The sequence below is a fragment of the Chrysemys picta genome, chromosome 22 (genome assembly GCF_011386835.1).
Source record: "Chrysemys picta bellii isolate R12L10 chromosome 22, ASM1138683v2, whole genome shotgun sequence".
NCBI classification, from domain to species: domain Eukaryota; kingdom Metazoa; phylum Chordata; order Testudines; family Emydidae; genus Chrysemys; species Chrysemys picta.
This window is the reverse complement of record NC_088812.1, coordinates 646,429-665,330: the sequence shown is the minus strand read 5'-3', so window position 1 is coordinate 665,330 and position 18,902 is coordinate 646,429. Positions and strand designations below refer to the sequence as shown.

The 18,902-nt window shown below is 66.6% G+C and overlaps 1 protein-coding gene across 1 annotated transcript in view; it reads left to right on the top strand.

Moving 5' to 3' along the window:
- Positions 1–15,346, top strand: part of COL5A3 (collagen type V alpha 3 chain) — a 61,884-nt gene extending 46,538 nt beyond the window's left edge. Inside the window, 19 exon segments of the mRNA XM_065576454.1 lie at positions 481–534; positions 1,053–1,106; positions 1,398–1,505; positions 1,939–1,992; positions 2,412–2,465; positions 7,010–7,063; positions 7,412–7,465; positions 7,743–7,850; positions 8,301–8,354; positions 8,429–8,482; positions 9,466–9,573; positions 9,874–9,927; positions 10,138–10,173; positions 11,040–11,093; positions 11,447–11,924; positions 11,927–12,042; positions 13,198–13,266; positions 13,439–13,676; positions 14,288–15,346. Of these exon segments, the coding sequence (XP_065432526.1) occupies positions 481–534; positions 1,053–1,106; positions 1,398–1,505; positions 1,939–1,992; positions 2,412–2,465; positions 7,010–7,063; positions 7,412–7,465; positions 7,743–7,850; positions 8,301–8,354; positions 8,429–8,482; positions 9,466–9,573; positions 9,874–9,927; positions 10,138–10,173; positions 11,040–11,093; positions 11,447–11,924; positions 11,927–12,042; positions 13,198–13,266; positions 13,439–13,676; positions 14,288–14,778 (2,292 nt within the window). The 3' untranslated portion in view covers positions 14,779–15,346.
- Positions 15,347–18,902: the final 3,556 nt, after the last annotated feature.

Sequence of the window (18,902 nt, the reverse complement as noted above, 5' to 3'; positions counted from 1 at the left end):
TCTCAATCCTTGTGGTTCAGGGTTTCCCCCTCTTGAAACCCAAAGCAGATCGCGTGTCCCAGGGTTTTATACATTCCCTGCAGCCTTTCGGCCTGAGAAAACAATAGGCTTAACTCTCCTTCTCCCAAACACCCTGGCAATTAGCACAGGGTCATTTACCCATTAACCGTTCAGATCCAGGTTACCACAACCTTCAAAGAGACGTAGAGACAATAATACTATTTCCCTCAAGTGTCTCCCTAAATACTAATTCTCCTTTTTCTAATCTTTGAATCAAAGCTCTAGCAATAGACCAGACTTGTTTGCTGCCATCCCAAGCCCTGAGCACCCAGCTCCCTTCTACCCCTAACAATGCGGCTGCATTTCCCAGCTCTGCTCAGTTACATACTAACCAGTCTCTAATGTTCGGCCCTGGGTCAGGTCAGTGGGTGAGTTAATTAACTCTTTCTGGCCCTGCCTCCCCCCCCCCCCCGTCCCTAGGGCCCCCAGGGGATGCCAGGTGGAACGGGTCAGCCGGGCGCCGTCGGGGACAAGGTGAGTTGGGGGAGGGGCACTGGATCCGATGCTGTGACCCCCCCGCCCCAGTCAGGGCCCTGGGGACCCCAGCTGGGAAGGGTGCATGGGAACCTTCCGCCCCCCAGAGCCAGCTACAAGCCCCCTCCCAGCAACGTCCCTGCACACCCCCCTCTCCTGTGCCAGCCCCCTCCCTAGGGCCCCATCCCAGCCCCCTCCCCTGCCCAGCTCTGGTCTCTCCAGGGAAGTGAACCCTGCCAGCCCACACAGGCCGGTGGGGCCACAGCCCCCCTCCGCTCTCCCCCACCCTAGAAGGAAAATGAACACTCGGGGCGGGGGGGGGAAGGGGAGCAGTACAGTGCAAGTGGGGAAACTGAGCCACTCATAATTTCCATATAAATTTTACAGAAATCCCCCCCTTGTCTATCCTGCCCCCCGCCTTGCCCTCTGGGTCCCTCAGCCTGGCGGGGCTTGGCCCATCACCTGGGCCGGGGGGAGCAGCAGCGCGGAGCTCACTCTGCTTGTCTCTCCTTGCGCAGGGGGAGCCGGGCGAGGCGGGAGACCCCGGGGCCCCAGGGGAGCCGGGCCGGCCGGTAAGTTCTGGGGCACAGTGGGACGGGGGGGTCTCTGTCTATGCTCAGGGCACACGCAGCGGGGACCAGGGACCGGACCCCCCGGCAGCGTGCTGAGGGGTCTGGGGGCTGGAACGGAATTGAGGGTGCTCGGCCCAGCCCCCTCCTGCGGCAGCTAGGCCCTCAGGTTAACGCCATATTGTGCCGTGTCCATCAGCCCCATGCGGGGGCCACCATGGAGCGGGGGAAGCAGTGCTGGGGAGGGGGACGCTGCCCCCCAGTGCCGGCCCTGACGCCCGTGTCTCCCTGCAGGGTATGAATGGGGAGCTGGGGGAGAAGGGGGATTCCGGGCTGTCGGGTGCCGCTGGGGCCCCGGGCAAGAGGGGGCCCCCAGGAGACGACGGAGCCAAAGGCAACCTGGTGAGTGCAGCAGGGCTGGGGGGGCACAGCATGGGGGGCACCACATGGAGCCAGCGGGGCTGGGGGGCACAGGAGGGGGCCAGCGGGGGGGGCACTGCATGGGGCCAGTGGGGGGGCATTGCATGGGGGGCACCGCATGGGGCCAGTGGGGCTGGGGGGCACAGGAGGGGGGCACCACATGGGGCCAGCGGGGCTGGGGGGCACCGCATGGGGTCGGGGGGGGGGCTCTGCATGGGGCCAGCAGGGCTGGGGGTACTTCATGGGGCCAGGAATAAGGGGAACGGGGGCGTGACTTCATTGCTGACACCTGCCCTCACGCTGCACCCCCCCAACACACCCGCCCAGCCCCCAGTTGCCCCCACTCCCCCGGTGTCCAGGCCTCGAGGGGTCTCTCGGGCTCTGCCTCCGGCTCACGGACCCTTTCTCCCTGCAGGGCCCCATCGGTTTCCCTGGCGACCCAGGCCCCCCTGGAGACCCCGGGGTGCCGGTGAGTATCCCCTGCTCACCCCACGTGGCTCCAGCCCATCCTGACAGGCCTGAGCCCCCCGTGTTCCCCCAGACTGTGCCTGCAGACGGGGACCTGGGCACACAGCCCCTGCGGCCCCGCTGTGCTGCCCCCACATGAGGGGGGCAAGGGAGTTCCTGGGGCTGCCCCAGCACGTGGCAGCATCAGCCCAGTCCAGCCAGGCCCTGGGGGGAGGGGTCTGTCCAGGACTCCTGGGTTCTATCTCTGGCTCTGGGAGGGGAGTGGGGGCTAGTGGGGGGAGGGCTGGAGCCAGGATTCCTGGGTTCTCTCCCCAGCTCTGTTCCCAGGAGGGGGGCAGTGCTGAGTTTGGGCAGCCCCTTGGTTGCCAGTGGGGGGTGGCTCTGGCTGGGATGGGGCACTAACCCGTCCCATGTGCGCAGGGCCTGGATGGAGCCCCCGGGGAGAAGGGTGACGGCGGGGACCCAGGCATGCCGGTGAGTGATGGCAGCAACGGGCGGGGAGGGCCCACGCTGCACAGGCGCCGTCTCCTGCCATGGGCTGGGAGCAGCACCCAGAGCCCCTGAGGGAGAGGCCCCAGGCCCCCTAACAGAGGGGCCAACACGTGATGGGGGGGGGGAATGTCACAGATCTACAGCTCTGTGCTGATGTTGTACTTAAAGTACTGCACAGGATCTTTTCAGGGGGAATAAGACAAAACGCCACATTTATTAGTAATACATGTATTCACTAACACTGTATTATATGCATATAATATATTACACTTACACTCACACACACACACAAACACACTCCGTCTTGTTGTTACCAATTAGTTGCTCCCCTTAACTTCACTGGCCAGGTGAGTTAGATGGGGGAGGGGGTGGAGCCGGGCTTCTGCCGATCCGGATCAATGCTCCCATGTTGACAAGACGAGACCCGGGGTCCTCTGCAAGACACCTCACTTTTATAGCAGCTTTCCTCTCATGCAAATCTAGACCAGATTCAAACTCTGTGTCTGTGTCCATTGGTCCTTTGTGCTGCTTTCTTTTGAGTGTTGTCCCAATGCTGCAAAGAGGGTGTTTCCAAAAGAAGGTGCTTGCTTCTAACCCCCGAGGCCGTTGGTATGTCTGCTTGTCTTTAATGAGCCCACTTGACACGTTTTATTGTCCTTGGGTCTGGCTCCCAGCCCCTCTCCAACAGTTGAGGCTGTCTGGAGGTGCTGCCTTCCATGCCTTGCTCATCCACACCTCATTCATTCAACAGGGCAATTGATTAAGAGTGTGGGGGGGGGGGGGGGAAGAGCTCTTGTTCTACTCCTAGCAAAAAGAAATTTTTCTTCTATTTTATTCTATCCTTAGGGGCTATAATATTATACCAAGGGCAATGCAAAGTTTCTAAATGAGGCTTTGGTACAAAGTCCCATGAAAACAGAGGTCACACGTGGGTAGACCCACCACAAGGTTATATGAAGAGGCACAATGTAAAGTCATATGAAAATTATCAGAGATTTATCTACACTGAGCCCCCCTGGCAGGAGCCCCTCGGCGTGCCAGAGCCCCCAGGGGACCCGCTCTTCCTGCAGGCCTGGCCACGCGCCTCACCACCTCCAAGGCTGAGCCTGGGGGCTCCAGCCCTCCTGCTGCCCGCCGTGAGCTCTGCCCGGTGGGTCCGGCTGAGCCCAACGCCTGGGCACAGACCTGACCCCTCTGCAGGGACCAGCGCGGCTCAGGCAGGACCGGCAGCGACCCCCGGGCGCGTCCCCCAAGCAGAGACAGGCTCGTTGGCCCCCGGCCCCAGGATGGCCCCAGTTTGGCATAGAGCAGCGAAGGCTCAGACATGGGCCATGCGGCCGAGCCAGGCCCCGGCTCCGAATGGCCCCGGGAGCAATGCCCCGGCGAGGGTGGCGCTCGCTCACTGGGGCCAGGCCCGCTGGCCCCGCCGCCTCCTGGGACCGCACCTCTGAGCCTTCAGCAGCCTGGCTCTGCCGTGGGCCCCGGGACCCCCACCCCAGAGGGAGCAACGCCCCCTCCCCCAGTCGCTCCCAGCAGTGACCCAGCCAGCCTCAAACAGGAGGTTTATTGTACGTCTGAATCCAGCCCAGGCAGGTCTCAGGGGCCTCGGCCTGGCCAGTCCCAGCCAGTTGGGTCCGTCCCCATGGGCCGGCTGCTCCTTGTCCCCAGCCCAGCCCCCTATATCCCCTCCCCCGCCACCTGTCCTTACACACGCAGCACACAGGGAAACTGAGGCACACACAGTGTTCATGCAAACCATCCAGAAAATTGCTCGCTTCATCAAACCAGGGCTCCGCCCAGCCGAGCCGCCAGGGAGCCCATCTGGGCCGGATCTCCGGCTCTGTCAGTCCGGGGGTGAGAGATCCCAAGCTGCCCCGCTGGCTGGTCTAGGAGGGACGCGCACAGGCTGGCTGCTGGGGCGGGGAGCAGGGAAAGGAAATACAAACCCAGCCACACCTGCAGGGACAAACCAGGGCAGGGGAGGCTGGGTGTGTGGGGCCAGCTGGGGGCTGAAGGTTGAGTGTCTTCTGAACCCTGGTATTCAGCCTGCTCCACCCTGTCCTGTCTGGGTCCCTGCTCCAGCCGGCCTGAAGGCAACAAACCAGTCACCTGCCCACGGTCACTCAGCCCCCCAACCCCCCTGATTGGCTGTCAGGAGCCATGGGCCCACCTCGCCTGGGAGTTTCTTTGTATTCAGGTATCAGGGGGTAGCCGTGTTAGTCTGTATCTACAAAAACAACAAGGAGTCTGGTGGCACCTTAAAGACTAACAGATTTATGCATAGCTATGCATCCGAAGAAGTGAGGTTTTTACTCACGAAAGCTTATGCCCAAATAAATCTGTTAGTCTTTAAGGTGCCACCAGACTCCTTGTTGTTTTTGTATTCAGGGTGAACGTCAGCTGCCCCAGGGCGAGATGCTGGAGCCATGGTGGAGAGTTCTCTGAAAACATCCAGGCAGTGCGCAGCATCAGGCACAGAAACTAACAGGATGTTGGGAACTGTTAGCAAAGGGACAGATAATAAGACAGAAACTGTCCTATTGCCTCTATATAAACCCATGGGACGCCCACCCCTTGAATGCTGCAGGCAGATCTGGTCACCCCGGTATGGATCAGCTTCTGTATGAGGAGAGATTAATAAGACTGGGACTATTCAGGTTGGAAAAGAGACAACTAAGGGGGGATATGATGGAGGTCTATAAAATCATGACTGGTGTGGAGAAAGTAAATAAGGAAGTGTTATTTATGCATTCACGTAACACAAGGTCCAGGGTCACCAAATGAAATTAATAGGCAGCAGGTTTAAAACAAACAAAAGGAAGTATATGTTCACACAACACACAGTCAACCTGTGGAACTCCTTGCCAGAGGAGGTTGTGAAGGCCAAGACTATAACAGGGTTCAAAAAAGAACTAGATCAGTTCATGGAGGATAGGTCCATTAATGGCTATTAGCCAGGATGGGCAGGGATGATGTCCCTAGCCTCTGTTTGCCAGACGCTGGGCATGGGCGACAGGGGCTGGATCACTTGATGATTCCCTGTTCTGTTCATTCCCTCTGGGGCCCCTGGCACTGGCCACTCTCAGAGGCAGGACACTGGGCTAGATGGACCTTTGCTCTGACCCGGTCTGGCCGTTCTGACGTTACGCAGGAGCTGAGTTGTATCTGGCTCTCAGCTGTTGTCAGTGATGGTCCGGTGGCTCGCTGGCCATTAGGGAATGGCCAGAAAGAGGCTGGTTGTGATGGCCGAGGGCTGGCGTTTTCTGTAGCTGCTGAAATAAGGATCTGTCGAGAGAGGCCCTTAGCGTCTCCGGCGCGGCTTGAACAGACGGCTCCTGCCGTAGCCGTTGGCTGCGGATCTTTTCGGGTTGAGACGCTCCTGGATTATTCAGGCAGGAGGTTGATACATTGGAGGGGGGTCGGAGAAGCTGCCTCAGAGTGAGAAATGCCAAGAGCTCGATGTATTTGTGAACACCGGGACGGCCAGGCTGGGGCACGCGATGGCCTGTCCAGCCCAGCACCCTGGGTCTGGCAGGAGCCTCGGGGCCATGTAGAGAACAGGATCTGCCCGGGTTGCCCCGAGCCTGGGCTGGCCCGTGACCAGGTGGCCACCAGCCGCTGACGCAGCTGAACAGAAGGGTGAGGGGTGACGATCAGCGCCATGGAGGGGGGTATTTACACGGGGCTCCCCCACTGAACGCGCTCCAGGCTGGCCGGGGCAGCCAGACGCATCCAGGCTGTGAATGGGGCCGTTACCTGGGAGTGTGATTAGCCACTGGCCCGTCCCAGGGGCCGGGCGGCTCCTCCAGCGCTGGCCACTCTTCAGTCCGCCTGGGGGCTGCAGGGCTCTGGCCGGCTGGAGTCGGACAAGATGGGCACAGCGGTGCCTTGGGATCTGTGAGGCCCAGACTCTCACCTGCCGTCCTGGGCCCCCGATCTGGGGCCCCCTCAGCGTCCCTGCGCAAGGCCAGGAAAATCTCCCTCCGGCTGTGGCTGCAAGGGGTCTATGTCCTGTCCAGACGCGCGCACCTCCCCTCTCCTGCACTGCGTAACCCTTTCCCCCCGTCACAGCGCAAAGTCCAGAGGGTGCCCAGCACCCCTAACAGAGACCCCTGGCGATGGGGGGACCCCTGGGTGCCGGGGACCCCTGGGTGCCCAGCACCCCTCACAGAGACCCCTGGCGATGGGGGGACCCCTGGGTGCCCAGCACCCCTCACAGAGACCCCTGGGCAATGGGGGGGGGACCTCTGGGTGCCCAGCACCCCTCACAGAGACCCCTGGACAATGGGGGGGAACCTCTGGGTGCCCAGCACCCCTCACAGAGACCCTTGGGCGATGGGGGGACCCCTGGGTGCCCAGCACCCCTCACAGAGACCCCGGGGCAATGGTGCCTGGTGCCCCTAAGCGAAGGGCCCTGTGGAGGGGGAGTGCTGAGCTATAGCTGAAGCTCCTTGTCAGTTTCTGGGGCCCCTCCCCTGAGCGTGTGGGGCCCCCAGGCTCCTACTGATCTTGTGGTTTGTGTGCAGGGCCCGGCAGGCGCTTCTGGGGAACCGGGTCCCCCCGGTCCCCCAGGGAAGAGGGTGAGTAGAGGCTGCCAGTGGGTCACGGCTCGTGGGGGAGGGGCCCAGTGGGGTCAGGATCTGGGGGGAGGGACTCAGTGGGGTCAGGGAGGAGGGGATTGGGGGAGGGCACAAATGGGGTCAGGGATGGGGAGATTGGGGGACAGGCTAATGGGGTCAGGATCTGGGGGGAGGGGCCCGTTAGGGTGGGGGGATTGGGGGACAAGCTAATGGGGTCAGGATCTGGGGGAGGGGCCCAGTGGGGTAAGGGAGGAGGGATTGGGGGAGGGGCCCAGTGGGGTTGGGGTCTGGGGGAGAGGCCCAGTGGGGTCAGGGTGCGGGTGACTCACTCGCCCTCTCTCTGTGCAGGGTGCGGTGGGGCCAGCTGGGCGCGAGGGTCGGCCGGGCGAGAAGGGCGCCAAGGTAAGGGGACCCCCCCAGCACTTCTGGTGCCTCGTCGCGGGCACTGCCAGGCCTCCCCCCCTCCCCCGGGGCTGGGTCAGCCCCCATCTGTGCTGAGCTGGCAGCCAGGGACCCGGGGGGGGGGGGGGGGTCTGGGGGTCTGTGTGCTCAGGAGACCTGCCCCCAGGGCTGGGCTGAGACCCCCCCAACTCGATCCCCCCCACACCCGGGAGCCGGCGAGACGGGGATCCCTGCCTGGGGCCCGGGCTCTGACGCGGCCCCTTCTCCCCCTGCCCAGGGCGAGCCGGGCACCGAGGGGCCTTCCGGGAAGATGGGCCCCGTGGGGGTGCAGGGCCCCCCCGGCCGGCCTGGCTCAGAAGGTCTGCGCGGGATCCCCGGTGCAGCCGTGAGTGCCAGCCTGGTGGGGCGCGATGGGGGTGGGGGGGTGGGGCCGGTGAGTGAGGAGGCGGTGGGCAGCTGAGGGGGTGGGGGTGAGCAGAGGGGGCAGGGCCGGTGAGTGAGGGGGCGGGGGGCAGCTGGGGAGGCTGGCAGGGGGCTGGGGGGGCGAGCAGAGGGGGCAGGGCCGGTGAGTGAGGGGGCGGGGGGCAGCTGGGGGGGTGGCAGGGGGCTGGGTGGGGTGAGCAGAGGGGGCAGGGCCGGTGAGTGAGGGGGCGGGGGGCAGCTGGGGGGGGTGAGCAGAGGGGGCAGGGCAGGAGGGCCTGATGAGAGAATTGGGGGGCACTTGGTCTGTGGGGTGACCCCGTCTGGAGCTGGCGGGGGGTCAGGGACTCGCCCTGTGGCTGGGGGGGCTCGGTTTGGGGGAGCCACGTCTCATAACTCTGTGTTTCCTCCCCAGGGGGAGCATGGCCTGCTGGGGGCCCCGGGGCAGGCAGGGCCGCCGGGCCCCATGGTGAGTGAGATCCGGGGGCAGGGCTGGGGGGCAGGGCTGGGGCACTGAGGGTAATGGCCTCTCATCTCTCACAGGGTCCCACAGGTTTGCCCGGCCTCAAGGGAGACCCCGGCTACAAGGGTGACAAGGTGAGTGGGGCCCCATGGGGGGGCCTGCGCCTCCCCCCCACTGCTCAGCCATTTCGCCTCCCCCTCCTCTTGCTGCCTGGCATGGCCCCTCCCCCCAGTCCCCTGCAGGCCCAGGAATGGCCCCCCCTACTCAGAGCCCCCCCTCGGCTTGTTGCCCCCCCTGCTCTTGGGATCTGCCCCCAGTTGTGAGCTCCCCCCACATGGGGCCCGTGCTGCGGCCGCTGCTGCCAGCCCCACAGCTGGCCTGCGCCAGGCCCCATCACAGCCAGTGCTGCCCTCGCTGGGGGCCTTAACCCAGCGTCCAGCCCCGGGACAGGGGGTGCAGCTGGGGCCGGACTCCTGGGTCCTTGTCGCTGCGGGGGGCGCATCCACCTGGGGTCGTTCATTTGTTTTAACGTATTGCCCCTGCGCTCGGGAATGGCTCGGAGCGTTCGGTCACCCCATGAGCCCCCCACGGCGGGACCCCAGGGAAGCCCCACAGGGCCCTGCCCCCACACCCAGCCGGCGTGGGGCACAGGCGTGTACAGAGCTCGGCAGCCCAGGGAGCCGGGACTCAGCAAAACGTCCAGTTGGGGGGGAGGGATCCAGACTCCTGCCCCCCCAGTACCAAACCAGGAGACTGACCAGCCTCCAGCTGCCTGGCCTCCGACCCCCACCCCCATAACCGCCCTCCCCTAGTCTCTTTGGTCCCAACACCTTGGGGGGGGGGTGTCAGTTGCTAGGTTACAGTCTGGCCCCCACTGCCTGTGCCGAGGGTACTTACACCTGCCCTCTGGGGGTCTCTGCAGGGTCACACACCCGAATCCCCCCAGCAGTACATGGGGAAACTGAGGCACACACCATGTTCCGAGAAAACATTAAGAACATTCCCACTTCGGCACCCCATGTTTACACCACTGCCCAGAGTGGAGTCCCGCAGGACAGACCCCCCCCAGCTCCATGGCACAGATGCCCCCCCCTCAGCTAAACCCTCTGCCCCCCAGGGTCACGCAGGGCTCATCGGACTCATCGGCCCCCCAGGGGAGATGGGGGAGAAGGGCGACCAGGGGCTGCCTGGCAACCAGGGGGTCCCAGGGCCCAAAGGAGACCCTGTGAGTATGTGGGGCTGCGTGTGAGGTGGGGGGGCTCAGGCAGGATGGGGGGCTGCATGTGAGGTGGGGGGCTGTGTGTGAGGTGGGGGGCTCAGGCAGGATGGGGGGCTGCGTGTGAGATGGGGGGGCTGCGTGGAGGGTGGGGGGCTCAGGCAGGATGGGGAGGCTGCATGTGCCCCCCACATCTCCCAGTGCTGGGGACACACGTCTGGGTCTGCACCGTCAGCAGTGGGGTCCCCCTTGGCCGTTGGTCAGCGTCTGGTCGGGGGGAGTGGAGCTGACATGTTCCTTGCCCCGCAGGGCTTGGCCGGCCCCATTGGCCCCCCGGGCCCTCCTGGATCCCCTGGGCTCGCGGTGAGTATCACACGGCTGCTGGGCCCCTCAGCCGCCCCCTCCACGCCCTGGGGCCCCTCGCCCGCCCCCTCTGTCAAAGGGATGGGGTGGGAGCTGGGCTGGAGACCCACAGCGCCACCCAGAGACCCCTGGAGAATGGCCCCCACCCCTGTCCTGGCTCCAGGACCCCCCAGCACCCCCCCATTGCTCACCCCCCCATTCTCTCCATAGGGGCCGCTGGGCCAGAAGGGCTCCAAGGGGTCGCCGGTGAGTGCCCAGGGCAGGGATTGGGGCTCCAGGAAGGGCGGGGAGGTAGGGGGGGCAGCCCCCAGACCACAGCCAGGAAACCAGACCCCCTTCCCCACAGAGCTGGGGGGGAACCCAAGAGTCCTGGCTCCTGACCCACGTGATCTCTTCCATAGCCAGGGTCTGTCGGTCCCTGGGGGCTGCTGGTGCAGGTCCTGCTGCAGGGGGCGATGGGGAGGCTGTGGGGGAGGGGAGGGGAGGGGCTGCAGGGGGCGATGGGGAGGCTGTGGGGGAGGGGAGGGGCTGCAGGGGGCGATGGGGAGGCTGTGGGGGAGGAGAGGGGAGGGGCAGCAGGGGGTGATGGGGAGGGTGTGGGGGAGGGGAGGAGGTAGCGGGGGCAATGGGGAGGGTGTGGGGGAGGGGAGGTGCGGCAGGGGGTGATGGGGAGGCTGTGGGGGAGGGGAGGGGCTGCAGGGGGCGATGGGGAGGCTGTGGGGGAGGGGAGGGGGCAGCAGGGGGCGATGGGGAGGCTGTGGGGGAGGGGAGGAGGTAGCGGGGGCAATGGGGAGGCTGTGGGGGAGGGGAGGTGCGGCAGGGGGTGATGGGGAGGCTGTGGGGGAGGGGAGGGGCAGCAGGGGGTGATGGGGAGCTGTGGGGGAGGGGAGGGGCAGCAGGGGGCGATGGGGAGAGGAGGGGGCAGCAGGGGGCGATGGGGAGGCTGTGGGGGAGGGGAGGGGCGGCAGTGGGGCGATGGGGAGAGGAGGGGCAGCAGGGGGCGATGGGGAGGCTGTTGGGGAGGGGAGGGGCTGTAGGGGGCAATGGGGAGGCTGTGGGGGAGGGGAGGGGCGGCAGGAGTTTCTGGCTGGGCTCTGACCCTTCCTCTGCAGGGAGCCCTGGGCCCCAGAGGAGACACAGGACCCCCTGGACTCCCAGGGCCACCGGTGAGTGCTGGGGGGCAGCAGGGGGCTGGGAGGCAGCAGGGAGAAGCGAGGGCTGGGGGGGAAGCAGGGGGCAGCAGTGGCTGGAGGGGCAGCAGGGGCAGCAAGGGGGCCGCTGGGGGAGAAGCAGGGGGGCCAGTGGGGGCTGGGGGGAAGCAGGGGCTGGGGGGGCAGCGGAGGGGCCAGTGGGGCTGGGGGGGGCACTGGGGGCAGCGGGGGCTGAGGGGCAGCAGGGGGCAGAGGCCCCCAAGCCAGGGCATGGGGGTGGAGTTGGGGGCAATGCTCCCTGGCTGGGGTCCCGTCCCAGTGGCCCCCAGGGTGCTGCCTGGGCCCCTCACACCCGCGTCTCGGCCCAGGGCCGCCCGGCGGAGCTGCGGGAGCCGCTGCCCATGGAGGGGGTCCGGAAGAGGCGCCGGGAGGCAGAGGGGGAGCAGGGGGACCAGGCGGGGCCCCCCGACTCCGTGCCCGAGGGGCTGGAGGAGGTGTTCGCCTCGCTCAGCTCCCTGCGCACCGAGGTCGAGCAGCTGAGACGCCCCCTGGGGACCCCCGAGAGCCCAGCCCACGTCTGCAAGGAGCTGCAGCTGTGTCACCCCCACTTCCCGACGGTGAGCCCCCGCGGGACCCTGGGGGCGCGGGGACCCCGGAGTCTGGGGAGGGGGCCCAAGATCCTGCTGTCTGGTGCGGGTGCTGGGAATGGGGGGTCTGTGGGCACATCTGTGCCATGCCCACGCCAGAGGGTGAGACGGGGTACCCCTTGGAGGGGGGGCAGGCCGGGCGTTCAGAGGGACCAGCCTGGGGAAGGCCCCTGTGGCTGCCCCCCAACCTCTCCCCTCCCCCAGGCGAGTACTGGATCGACCCCAACCAGGGCTGCGCCCGAGACGCCTTCAAGGTTTTCTGCAACTTCACAGCGGGCGGCGAGACCTGCCTGTTCCCAGACAAGAGATTCCAGAGTGTGAGTGGGGGGGCAGGGCTGGGCTAGCAGGGGTTGTGGGTCGGGAGTGAGGGGCACCGGCGGAGCTGGGGGGAGCCCAGCGCTGGGCGATCAGGGTTTTTACAGAGTCCCCGGACGATGCTCTGGAACTGCTCCCCACAAAGCCAGGCAGGACTCTGGGGAAGTCTCCTTTCTTTGAGCAGACTGTCTTCAGGGCAAGAAGCTCACACGGCTTCACCTTCCTGGGTCTGACCTTGGAGCATTCAGCATATGCCCCTCCGTGCGCTTCCCACAGCGAGTCCGCCCAGGCGGGGTCCTGGGGAAGCCAGAGGGTCCTGCACCCCCACTTTGCAGTCAGACGTGACTCTCAGCCAGCCAGTAAAACAGGTTTATTAGGTGACAGGAACATGGTCTAAAACAGAGCTTGTAGGTCCAGAGAACAGGACCCCTCAGCCGGGTCCATTCTGGGGGGCAGTGAGCCGGACACCCACGTCTGCACTTCACTCCTTGTCCCCAGTTAGCTCCAAACTGACTTCCCCTCCAGCCCCTCCTCCTCTGGGCTTTGTCCCTTTCCGGGCCAGGAGGTCACCTGATCTCTTTGTCTCCAACACCTTCAGTTGGCACCTTTGCAGAGGAGGGGCCCAGGCCATCAGTTGCTAGGAGACAGAGTGTCGGGCATTTATGTGCACTGGCCCTTTGCTCTGCAGCAATTATACACCCTTATCCCACCACCTAGAGACTTAAAAACTGCATAGGGGAAACTGAGGCACTCACACAGAAAACATTAAGAACAGTCCCACTTTGTCTCGTCACACAGGGGCTGCGGGTCAGGAGTGAGGGCCACCTGCAGTGCTGGGGGGGGGGGCAGGGCTGGGCTAGCAGGGGCTATGGGTCAGGAGTGAGGGGCACCGGCAGAGTGGCGGGGCTGGGCTGGCAGGGGCTGCGGGTCGGGAGTGAGGGGCACTGGCAGAGCTGGGGGGGCAGGGCTGGGCTAGCAGGAGCTGCGGGTCGGGAGTGAGGGGCACCGGCAGAGCTGGGGGGCAGGGCTGGGCTAGCAGGGACTGCGGGTCGGGAGTGAGGGGCACTGGCAGAGCTGGGGGGGCAGGGCTGGGCTAGCAGGGGCTGCGGGTCGGGAGTGAGGGGCACCGGCAGAGCTCCGTCCCCTCTCGCCCCCAGGTGCGACTGGCTGCCTGGAGCAAGGAGAAGCCGGGGAGCTGGTTCAGCAGCTTCAGGAGGGGCAGGAAGGTAGGCCGGGGCCGGGGCCGGGGCCGGGGCCGGGGGGCTGGGCCTGGCGTATCGGGTGGGGTTCAGGGGGGTCGCAGGGCACTAGGGGGGTTGGCGGGTCGGGGTGGGGGGAGCTGGGGGGGTAGCTGGGGGGTCCCTGGCTAAGGCCGTGTGCCCGGTTCTGTCCCCCCAGTTCTCCTACGTGGACGCGGACGGGAACCCGCTGGGTGTGACCCAACTGACCTTCCTGCGGCTGCTGAGTGCCGGCGCCCGCCAGAACTTCACGCTCAGCTGCCAGGACTCGGCCGCCTGGTTCCACGCCGGGGGCCGCCAGCTACGCCCAGGCCCTGCGCTTCCGGGGGGCCGACGGCCAGGAGCTGGGGCACGACCACCCCGCGGCCCCCATCCGCGCCCTGCACGACGGCTGCCAGGTGAGCCGGCCCCGCCCCCTGCTGCCCCTGCCCCACATCTCCCACCCCCTGCCTGCCCCACAGCCCCGCCACACCTGCTCCCACTGCTCCTGCCCCACAGCCCTGGGATCGGGACCTAGTGACCGGGCCGGGCACCTGGCCATGCCGTTCCCTTGGGGGAGCCGCTCCAGCCTGGGCCCCCTGGGCCCCCCCCAGGGACAGGTCTTAAGGGGCTGCAGTAATTTCTGGATGGTCCCTGTGGCCATGGCTCAGTGGCCGCCTCCAAGGCTGCCCCTCCCCTGGGCTGCTGGCTCCTCCCCCTCTCTGCCCCTCCCCCTGGGTAAGGCTGCCCCTCCCCCTGGGCTGCTGGCCCCTCCCCCTGGGCAAGGCTGCCCCTCCCCCCGGGCTGCTGGCCCCTCCCCTGGGCTGCTGGCTCCTCCCCCTCTCTGCCCCTCTCCCTGGGAAAGGCTGCCCCTCCCCCTGGGCTGCTGGCCCCTCCCCTGGGCTGCTGGCTCCTCCCCCCGGGCAAGGCTGCCCCTCCCCCTGGGCTGCTGGCCCCTCCCCCGGGCTGCTGGCTCCTCCCCCGGGCTGCTGGCCCCTCCCCAGCCCTGACGCTGGCCGTGTCTCCGCAGCTGCGCCAGGGCCAGGCGCGCACGGTGCTGGAGGTGAGATCGTCCCGCCCGGAGCCGCTGCCCTTGGCCGACGTGGCCGTGCCGGACTTCGGAGCCGCCAACCAGAAATTTGGCTTCGAGCTGGGACCCGTCTGCTTCATGGGCTGAGGGCGCCGGACGGAGCCCCCGAAGGACGCTCCCGGGGCCAGGCTGCCCCCCACCAGGCAGAGATCTCTGGGGACCTGCTCCGGACTGCCGGGGGGGGGAGCTCCCAGGGCCATGCTGCCCCCCCACGGGCACCCCCTCCTCGCTGTCTCCAGGGCGCACTCAGGACCCTGCCGCTGTCCCCCACCAGCCCCCAGCCCGAGCCCAGGGACCCCGCGGGACGTCCAGCCCTATTAGGGCCGGTGCTGTGGGGCAGGCGGGCGGGCACCTCTCTGTGGCCTGAAGGGGGAGCAGGGCACGGACTGACCCCCCATGGTGCTATGATACCCTCCCGGAGCCTCTGTTAGCAACGCACTGGACACGTCTCTAGGCCGAGCAGCCCCCCCCCCCCCCCACAATGCCCAGCCGGGCGGGACAGGCCCTGGTGGCAAAGCAGCCCCCCCAGGGACTCGATGACGCCCAGGCGAGGGGCCCGATTGGGGGATCCAGGCCCTGTCCCACTGAACAGACCAGCGCAGGGGCCCCCCAGCAGGGAGAGGCCTGGGCAGCCCAGGAGCGTCCGTCCGTCCGGGGCTGGGAGGGGCCGAGAGCTGACGCCCCCGTGGAGACGCCTGTAGCTCAGGGTGGGGCTCCGGACACCCCCTTTGGCCCCCCCCCGGTCCCTCGGCACGAGGGTGAAGCTGGAGCCCCCGGAGCCATGGCTGGGCAGCGGGGTGCATAATGGGGGCAAGGATCCGGCACCCCCTGCACAAGACCCCTCGGGGTAGAGCCTGAGGGCAGCACTGGGGGGGTGAGAGACCCAGACCTTGCCCCCCCCCCCTCGCTGGGCCCCCACGTCTGTTCTTGGCCACATCGCTGCATCTCAGCCATGCGGTGCCAGCGCAGATACTGTACGATAAACCAACCTGTATGAAACCGCAGCGCCTCTCTCTCTGCCCCTGCGCCCCAGGCCTGCCCCACACCTCTGAGCCCCTGCGCCCCAGGCCTGCCCCACACCTCTGAGCCCCCGGAACCCCCTACCGCTGACCCAGGCCTGCCCCACACTTCTGAGCCCCCGGAACCCCCTACCGCTGCCCCAGGCCTGCCCCACACCTCTGAGCCCCTGTGCCCCAGGCCTGCCCCACACCTCTGAGCCCCCGGAACCCCCTACCGCTGCCCCAGGCCTGCCCCACACTTCTGAGCCCCTGTGCCCCAGGTTTGCCCCACACTGTGAGCCCCAGGAACCCCCCACTGCTGCCCCACACTTCTGAGCCCCTGAATCTCCTGCCCTCCCACGTCTCCCCGGAACTCACCCAGTGCCCTGTGCCTGTGAATGGGGGGAGGCTGGAGGGGTTTCTCCATGATGGGTGGGGGCCTGTGGGGCAATGGGGGGTGCACACAGGTGGGAGCTGCCTGGCCTGATACTGGGGGGGGCAATGGACACCAGCCCCCCCCTGCACGTGCTGGCCGCCAGCCCCCCCTTCCTGACTTCCTCTGTGTGTGGGGGGGGGTGACCTCCCCCTCCCCCCGCCGGGCCCTGCTGCCCTGGGATGCAGGGAGCTCCTCTCATCGCCCATGGCAACGGGGACCAGCAGCTCTTGTCGCTATGGCAACCGTTGCTGGCCTGCTGAACAGAGAGGCCTGTGGCTGTCTCTGCCGGTGCCCCTCCCAACCCATAGCCCCCTGCTCCCACCTGTGTGCACCCCCCATTGCCCCCCCCAGCCCTGCCGGCGCCCCTCACTCCCGACCCGCAGCCCCTGCTAGCCCAGCCCTGCCCCCCAGCCCTGCCGGTGCCCCTCACTCCCGACCCACAGCCCCTGCCACCCTGGCCCTGGTCCTCCCCAGCTCTACCGGTGCCCCTCACTCCCGACCTGCAGCCCCTGCCAGTCCAGCCCTCCCCCCCACAGCCCTGCTGGCGCCCCTCACTCCCAACCCGCAGCCCCTGCCAGTCCAGTCCTGCCCCCCCCAGCCCTGCCGGTGCCCCTCACTCCCGACCTGCAGCCCTGGCATCTAACAGAAGTGGTTCATTGCTGGCAGCTGACGCCCGGATTCGCCCTGGTGCAGGGATGGGCCCGGCCCAGGGATGGGGCAAAACTTTCCCAGCAGCCTCTGGGATCGGGTGGCTCCATGGGGGGCTGGACGGAGACACTGGAGCCTGTGAGCCATGAACCTGAGGCCCCCCCCTCCCAGAAGGGCCTGGTGCTGTCTGGTCCCCCCCCCCCCGGAGCTGCTCCCCCCCACGCTGGGGTCAGGCAGCGTTTGACAGGCAGAGGGGACTCGTGCGGAGCGAAGCGACACGCTGTAATTAACGCTAATTGCCCGATGTGCTGATAGCGCGTCACCCTCCCGCGGCTCAGTGCCAGCCTGCCCCACCTCCACGCCCGTGCCGAGGGGCTGTGGGGGGAGCGATGCCATCAGTCGCTGCTCCCGGAGTGACCAGGTGGGGGGGGTGTCCCAGGCCAAGATCTGTGTGGACAGGGGCTCCATAGGGCAGGAGGTCTCCCTGGAGGCTCAGGGAATGACCCACATCCGTGGGGCAGCGCGGGTGGGAGACACGGCCTGCATCCATGGGGCAGTGGTGGGGGGAGCTGGCCTGTGTCCATGGGGCAGTGGTGGGGGAACGGCCTGCGTCTGTGGGGCAGTGGGGGGGGGCACGTCCATGGGGCAGCATGGGGGGGAGCCGGATTGCCCCTGGTCCGAAGGGTCACTCTCTGAGGTGTACATTTCTCCGGCACAGCAGCAAGGGCCATGCCGAGCCGTGGGGCTGTTCACACCTGCTGCGGCTCTGCCCCCGGCCGCCCCCCTGCAGCTGAGCCCCCGCGGGTTTGAATTTGCTGCGAGAAGCTGGAGGCTGCAGCGTGGGGCCTTACTCCTCCATTCCAGCCCCACAGGCAGCAGTTCTGCCCCATGGCAGGCTGGCGACTGTGGGGCGAGGTGAACAACAGACCGCGGAGCTGGGTCTAGCAGGGCAGAGGGGCAGAGACCCTGCCAGGTGCGGGCAGCTGGTCCCTGGTGACTCCAACCCCCCAGGAAATCGCCCGTGTAACCCTTGTGCCAGGCGGAGACGGCAGCACCCAGGGCCGGGGTCGAGATCTAGTGGTTCCTTCCCATCAGTCCAGCACAGAACCGACTCGAGCCCTGTCACGGACTCCCAGGTCCTGCCCACTCCTGGCCCCATGTGGTCCGTGGGGGGAGCCCCCTTCGGTGAGACAGCCCTTCTCGGGGGACCCCTCTCCCCCGGGGTCAGATCCCTCCACCTCCTGGAGCCGCACCTCTCTGGGCCTTAGCACGTCTGTCTCTGCTTTGGGCCCCCTCAGGGAGTCCCCTCGCTCTGGGCCCCCAGGGCCTCTACCCCCCGAAGGGAATAATGCCCCCAACCCCCTGCCTGTTCTCTAGCCCAGAGTCACTCTCAGCCAGCATAAAACAGGAGGGTTTATTGAGCGTCTGAACCCAGCAGAGGAAACTCTCAGGGCCTCAGGCCTGGCCTCCCTCAGCCCAGCACATCCCAGTCTCCCTGCATCCAGGTGGGCTCTGCCTGCTCCCCCTCTCCAGCCCTGAGCCTCCTGCTCCCAGCTGGGCATCTGAGATCCCGGCCCCAGGCCCCGCCTCCGTCCATTGTCTTCTCTCCAGGTAAACAGGGTCGTAAACCGGGGCCTCCTCTCCCCTCTTCTGTCCTCTGGCTGGAACCGGCTGGTCCGGTCACTGGGTCCTCACTCTGCAGCCCATTGTCCGCCCACTGGCCAGAACCGGCTGCAACTCCTGAGCTGGGTCTCCGGGTCGCCAGGTCACCGGTCGCTGGGGTCTCCATCCTCCCGGCCATCGGCTGGGGTCCCAAGTTCCCTCTCCGGTCCTGTGTCCCAATGAACTCCCTCTCCTCTCACCTCGTTAAACCTGTAACACCCAGGGACACTGAGTCCCACCCCCTCGGCATGCAAACCATTGGAAAAACAAGGAAAAAAACCAAGAAAATCCCCCCCATCACATCCCCCCCCACACATCCCCCCCACAACTCCCCCCCACCTCCCCCACCCCCTATTCCAAAAGGCAACAGGAGCATCTGTCATTAGCCGGCTCCGTGTGCGAGTCAGGGCTAACCTGGCAAAGACCCACGGCTCTTGTGTGGAGCCCTCGATCCCTGGGCCAAGGCACCCAGCAAGCCCCTTCCTTCGTGCTGCGGGGTGTAAGTCCCCCCCCCCGAAGCTCAGAGCTGCAGAGGAAACTAGTTTTTGGTCCCTTTTACTGTTCTACCCTCGCCCATCTGCTGTCGCTGGGTCTAGTGCTTAGAGCCGGGGAGGGAGCCTGGGAGCCAGGACTCCTGGGTTCTGTCCCTGGCTCGGGGAGGGGAGTGGGGTCGAGTGGTTAGAGCTGGGGAGGGCGGCTGGGAGCCAGGACTCCTGGGTTCTGTCCCTGGCTCGGGGAGGGGAGTGGGGTCGAGTGGTTAGAGCCGGGGAGGGAGCCTGGGAGCCAGGACTCCTGGGTTCTCTCCCTGACT